Raw genomic sequence first — 7,278 nt, forward strand, 5'->3', positions numbered from 1 at the left:
CCTTAGGGTGCCGTCGGCCAGACAATGCCGGCTGGCGACCCCCAGGGGGAGAGCCTTCTCTGTGGCAGCTCCTGCCCTCTGGAATGACCTACCCCCCGACCTACGTACAGTTGCGGACCTGCGCCTTTTTCGCCGAGCCCTGAAGGCTCATCTATTCCGTGCGGCCGGCCTGGCGTAGTTTGATTATGTTTTAGTGGGGTTTTTTGTATGGGTGTGTTTTTAGAACAGGCCTGTTATTTAATTTGATTTTAGAACTGCCTATATTTATCATGGTTTTTATTATCGCCTGTTCACCACCCTGAGTCCCGTAAGGGAGATAGGGCGGTATATAAATTCAATAAATAAATAAAATATTTTATTGTATTTTATTGTGAGCCACCCAGTTATTTGCTCAAGATGACAACTATATTTGCTAAATAAATAAACAAGACAAGTATTGTTTGAAATCAAGTCTATAACAGAATTTTTTCACTTCTTCAGTTTATCCAATTGCTGAAATTTTTCTAGTTAGCAAAGGAACAAAAATGAATATGCTCTCTACTTACAAAAGAATAAGAGGCAAGCGTATATATCGTAAAACAAAAGAAAAGCCTAATTATTGCAAATATATGTTCAAAGCAATATATGGAATCACAAAATGATATTAACTTACCAATTCCACAAATGCCAATCCACCATAACTATGAGCAACAACAAATACATTTTCAGCTAACGACTGGGAGATAAAGTGGTCCCACACATAAATTGCATGTTCTTCAGGAGAGCCATTTTCCTAAAAAGAAAAGGTGAAAAATAATATTTTATTTGTTTGTACTTTTATTTATTTGTCAAATTTATATGGCTGCCATCTCATATAAAGTGACTCTGGGTGGTGTATAATAAAACCAGCAATTAAAACATTCCATAAAACCAGTTAAAAATAATGAACTTAAATAATGCAAGTTTACAAGAGGGAAAATATTATATATAAGACAGCTAGCATTAGTTAAGTAGCATGTTAAATTTAAAATGTAAACATCTGTGAAAATTAAATCGAGTAATCTGTCTTTTTTTCAGTGGAGGAGAACAACAAACCTGATTTAAAGGCCAGTTCATCATACTCTGAGTATAATATATATTGTTCAAATCCCTGTTTACAAGATACAAAAGCTTTTTAGGGACTTGCAACAGTTTAGGATTACCCTCATTTCTCTCTTAAAAAAACAAAACAAAACAAAAACCCTAGATACTGATCCTAAATACCCTTTTATAGCTCCTATCTTTAGGCCATTTTATTAATACAACATAACAGCAAACTGAAATTAAATTAAATTATATTACTGTTGTTGGGATCAGTTGATGGGGTACTAATGCTGTTGTTCCCCTTCTTGAATCTACATTTCAATATCCTACTAGAAAAAATAGCTTCCTTGATAGAATACACTGGGGGCTCTGGGTAGACTAAAGGGGGGTCTTTGGTAGAGATGGACAAAAATAAATCAATAGGAAATGTTGTTTTGTCCTGTGCTGAAATCTGAGATGGCTAGACACCCCCATTAAAATTTAGTTCAGGAGCTAATGATTGCCCACATTTTTTATTCTTTTATCATATTGTTATAAAAATGATATTGTAAAAAATGGTATACAGTAATGTTGTATGATATGATTAGAGATTAACATTCTACTGTTTAGGTAGCTTATAGCATTAAAATAGAGAAATGAAAGATTATCAATATTAATATTATCAATATTAATTACCATTTAGGATAATATTACAAGCATAAAATGCAACATTACAAATATAAAATGATTTGCCCATTCTTGATGTACATTAAAAAAAAGACCACAATTCAAACTTTAAGGGTGACTATTTAGTGGCTATTCAGTTTTCTTCAAGGATTTTGATCTACAGTGACTCCATTTAAGAATATTATGTTTAGACAGTATATCATGTTAATAGATAGTACTCATCAGTTCTAAGAAAAATGGAAAAACCTATCTTTTTACTATGCTAAAATCAACATTTTCACCAGGTAATTACATTTGTCCTTATTTTTATTCTATTATTCTTTAAAGTAGTGCTTTTTAAAGTTTTTGCTCTCATAAACCCTTCCCACTTTTAAAAATGATGAAGAATCCCAAAAGAGCATTTGATTGTATAGATTATATTTATTAGTATTTACCATATTAATAATTAAAATTGACACTTTTGTAGAATATTTTTTATTGAATCATGTAAAAGTAACAATACATTTACAATAACAAGTAAAAAACAATAATGAGACGAGTGATGTTGCTTGTGAAGTATGCAAATGACTTCAATATCTGGCAAATAATTTTGATTTTACAGACCTCATCTAGAAGATTCCCTAGATCAGTGATGGCGAACCTTTTAGAGACTGAGTGCCCAAAAACTGCCTTGCCCGTCCCGACCCCACCTCTCCTGCCTGCAGGGCCACCCACCACCTCCACAGCCTGCCACAGCAGATCGCCCAGGCGGCCCAGCAGCGTCATGGCAGCCACGTCCTCTGTCTGTGCCCTGCAGAATCATCTGTACACGATGGGGCACGAGGGTGGGGTCTTGTCCCCGCTGCCTGGCTGCCATGTCCTTGGCTGTGCTGCTTTGCGCAGGCTGCACCCGGGGTGAGACTCCTCAGGGGGGGCTGCTGGTGTGGAGGGGGCCATGGGGGTGGTGGGGGTGGGGCGACGGTGTGCATGCCCACAGAGAGGGCTCTGAGTGCCGCCTCTGGCACCCGTGCCATAGGTTTGCCACCACTGTCCTAGATGTTCTTGGAGCACATTCTTAAGAAACGCTATTCTCAGAGATCATATTCAGTCCTAATAGATATTACAATACAATTAAGCACTGCATAATCAAAAAGACTGAACACAAAAAATTAAAAAATCCCGGTGCTAAAATATATATACAGAAATAAAATTTTCTATCCACCAACGAAGCAAATACTTCATTCTCACAGCACTTCACATATATAATAATAAGCTGAGAAATATACAATTAAATAAACCAAAGTAGCCAATCAAAATGATAAGAGGGAACTCTGTGGTGTTCAAAGTAGCTACTGACTATGTAGACAGCAGTAGCTATTGTAGCCACACAATGCTTTGAAGGTTGTATCACAATTTCAATAATCCCCCCCCCATATTCCTGAGGTGTCTCAATTTCAATCTTTTTTACCGTTTTTTCAGACTAGTTTTGTCCTTTGTAACAAAAACAAAAATGGGGAGGGGGGCTTTCTTTGCATAACATAGATCTGTACTATTCTTCCCATCTTATGGTTCACATACCTATGGTAAACCATGGGCTCTAAAAACTTTGCTGGGAATAGAGACTGCTTCAGAGTAATTGTATGTAATACTCTTGGTTATTTTTGTGTGCCAGAAGTCAAGGAAATTATCAATTGTACAAGCAGGTAACTTCTCAAGAAATCATCTTGGTCCATTAATTTCCTGACTATATCGTTTCAGTGTCAGATGATGTAGTCTCCTTTGGTCACAAAAGTTCACAATGATTTTGAGACAGTTACTACCCTTCAATCTATCACACAGGGATTTGTGGGGGAAAATGGAGAAGAAGGTGCTATATACATCAGCATGAATTCCTGGAGGAAAGCCAGGATATTATATAAATTTAATACATTCCAAAGTAAAAAATTGGCCCACCTACATTCTTGAGGAGTTAGATATTTTGCAATTTGCCCAAAGTCCAATGGGAAAGGTTATTATCCCAGAGTTATGCAAATACGGTATTTTAATTTTAAATCAATTGGTTTTCTTTCTAGTCTGGCTTTATTTCAATTTTCAGATACCCGGAAGACATTTTCTGTATACAGGGAACATTTGCATTCACATCCATAATAAAAAAATGTAATTTCATTTGAAGCATTTCTTATACAGTTATCCATAAATATTAAACAATTAAAGGGACATCACATATCCTTGTTTTACTATGTGTTCAATGTTGGATAATTAACTAAGCATTCAGTTTATTCTCACATAAAGTTTACTTTCACATAAGTATTATACACTGTATTAAATGAGGTTAAAAACATCAGACCTGTTAAATACCATCTTATGCACTTTGGCAAACTTGGTTTACAACACTAGTTACTTCAAGTAGAGGCAAAGAAACCATAAGATACATTCCCAAGCTTTAACGGGAAAATGAAGAAAATCAGATACATTTTTATGGAAACTTTGAGAAGCAAATTTCTAATTGTATCAAAATCCTTTGCAGTAAAGGAGTTGAAAGGACAAACTATGGAAAACTGAATAGTAATACATCTCACTATCATTAAGACTTGTTGACAAAAATAACTAACTGCTGGCAATGTTAATTTTATGGTTAAAAATAAGTTAGCTACAACAGTGGATTTCTAAATAAATTGTTTAATAAATATAAACTCAACTGTTCCAACTCTCCCCTTAGGACGCCACCATAAGGCATTGAATGCCAAAACAACTAGACACACTCTGCTAATTCCCACACACTGTCTTATGCCTAAGGATTTTTGCCCTTGCAGTAGGACTGTATTACTATTATTGTTCTCATCTTTCCTATTACCTTTTCCTATTGGTATCTTATGATTATATCACTTTGTTTGTATGTACACTGAGAGTTTATGCATTGGAGATAAATTCCTTGTGTGTCCAATCACACTTGGGCAATAAAGAATATTCTATTCTATTCTATTCTATTCTATTCTATTCTATTCTATTCTATTCTATTCTATTCTATTCTATTCTATTCCATTCCACCTTCACAATGACCTAACCGTTTTAACATAAAATTCATGCACAATCTGACAAATTAAGCCACTTTTCAAAAATGAAATATTTTATTAATAGAATTCAATGTACTATTTAATACAATGAAAAATTAAAAAGTCCTGTTCTTAATTTTGATTTTTTAGTTCTTATATTACTGAAAAGGAAAAAATCATACATCTTATTATATGTCAGTAATTATTAAAACATTTGTCATTCCACTGAGCTGGAAATTAAATGAAAGATTACTCTGAAGATAAAATAAATTTGTAGTAAGAAATATAAGAGATTTTTCATCCACGTCAAAAAAAAAATTTAAACTGAAAATTACAGTATTCTTTGATTGGTTTCTTCTTTACATATAATATATAGAAACCACACAAACTGAAGGGAGTGTATTTCCCCTTCTAATCACACAATTTCTTGCTAATTCTACTTCTTTTTAATCCAGTCCAGAAGCAGTGTAAATGTTTATGCTTGTTTTGCCTTTATCTGATATGCCTGGATACTGATTAAAAGTATTTTTGTTTATCAATATTACAGCCAGAACCTACTGCAGCAGGTTATAGAAGGATGGTTATACATTACAGGTAGTCCTTGAGTTACAATGGCAATTGGAACCAGAATTTCCTACAAAAAAGAGAAAAAGTGCAAGAAAAAGGAAAGAAATAAACTGAAGTTACAAAATAAAATGACTTTCTCTTCAACAGATATTAACAAACCCATTGTCTCCTCTCCCTCTTAACTATTCCAAAAATCCTTTCAACCCCTAATTTAATTTTCATCTTTTCAATCAAACTCTCCCTATATTGCTTCTTCAAAGTCCAATTTTTGTTTACACAGACTGCCACTGGAAGACCATGCCTCGCACAATTCTGACTTTTGCAAGTATAGAGACATCATGCCATTTACTTATCTTTTCCAAGCCCTTCATGCTGGTCTACCAAGTGCCAATCAGTCGTGTATTTCTTGACTGCTCATTCCTTTACTGTTGATTCTAAAAGGCGGTAGCTATTTAACATTATATCTCATTATCACTCTCTCTCAGTCCAACCCACTTCACAGGATTGTAGTTGTGGGGAAAATATTTATATTTGCCACCCTGAGCTATACATAAAAATAATAAAGGCAGGATAAAAATAAATATATTTATTATCAATTCTAAGGCTCGTTCTTGTACCTATTGTACCACGTTTTCCAGATCTGCTGGCGCAGCTTGGTTAGAACTTTTACTGATTCTTCTTGTTGCTTGCCATATTTCAGTAGATATTCAATCAGTTTCTGCCATGGTAAGATCAGAGTGCTGATCTAAATTCATTTGAAAAGTGATACATTTTAAAAATAATTAAAATGATAGAAGTTCCATGCTTTGTTTTAAGTATAAAACCTCTTAACTCCATCATGTGTTAAGGAAAGGATCAGAATATAATGCAGTCTGAAATGAAACAGAAGTACTAGAATAAAAGCCGATCTGCTCATTCAAAGCACTATTTAATATTTTAATTAGGAAGCCCAGCTAGATTCATAAACCTATTCTCAAAAATGAGGAAGATGTAAAATAGTTTGTAATGCAAGACGTAATATATGTTAGCCTTCAGGAAGCTTCATTACTTTGGGGACTAAGTAGAAAAAATACCTTGGGTCACAAAACGTCAGACAAACTTGTTTCATAATATAGATTGAAAATTTCAGGCTATTGTCCTGAGAAGTGGAAAAGGCAATATTTATTCATGCAATAAAGTTTTGTGACATTGATTAGGTTGACTTTTAAAATGGGAGAATTGTTCATTCATATTCTGAGGATAAGAATTGAGGAACAATAACTTTTCTATACCTGATGCGCTGAGCTGCATGAGAGTTCTTCAACAGTTGATTCCATTGCAGTATGGATGGCTTTTTTTTTTTTACAACAATGTGAAATACACATTGAATTGAAGAATTAAGATTAAAACAGATTCTATTAAGAAAAAAATCAGTTGGACCTCAGATGAATAAGCTAAAATTCTCTCTGTAACAAATAAGTATTCTAGAGATGTTTTTAATAAGCCTGTTTGTAATGTAACAAATTAAGCACTTAACTTACTCTGGTTTTTTTAAAACAAATGCAGTATCTTTGACAGTAAGCTATTACTGCCAAAGCCATCAGTGTCCATAGATAAGCAGTTTGCATATAGTATATACTCTCTTTTCTGGAGCTTTCAAAATGCAGGTTAAAATCATGAATGGAATATTGCCATCATTAATTCTTAAATACCAAGCCGAAGGCAAGCAGAAACTAAAGCCTTATCAACTACACCAGATACTAATACCTAGACATTGCAAGGTCTGCAGTTATGATGGACTACCTGAGCTGATAACACATGGAATTATCTAAACAACATTTGCATATTTCTGTAATTATTTCCTAAGGTTAATTAGCTCCAGCAAAGCAGTTTGCCCTTTGAGACTGCTTACCATGACAGGTTCACATATTTCCCGTTTTGATGCCAAATTATACAGAGGGGTATTTTTGTT

General features: G+C 34.2%; 1 protein-coding gene across 1 annotated transcript in view; it reads right to left on the reverse strand.

The window, feature by feature from the left end:
* The window catches only part of FAM172A (family with sequence similarity 172 member A), a 145,755-nt gene that overhangs the window by 27,472 nt on the left and 111,005 nt on the right, over positions 1 to 7,278 (reverse strand). The window contains exon 8 of the mRNA XM_015812676.1: positions 653 to 772. Coding sequence (XP_015668162.1) covers positions 653 to 772 — 120 coding nt within the window. The remainder of the gene's footprint in view (positions 1 to 652; positions 773 to 7,278) is intronic.

The sequence above is a fragment of the Protobothrops mucrosquamatus genome, unplaced genomic scaffold (assembly GCF_001527695.2).
Source record: "Protobothrops mucrosquamatus isolate PMUCROS unplaced genomic scaffold, P.Mucros_1.0 scaffold106, whole genome shotgun sequence".
Taxonomy (NCBI): Eukaryota; Metazoa; Chordata; class Lepidosauria; order Squamata; family Viperidae; genus Protobothrops; species Protobothrops mucrosquamatus.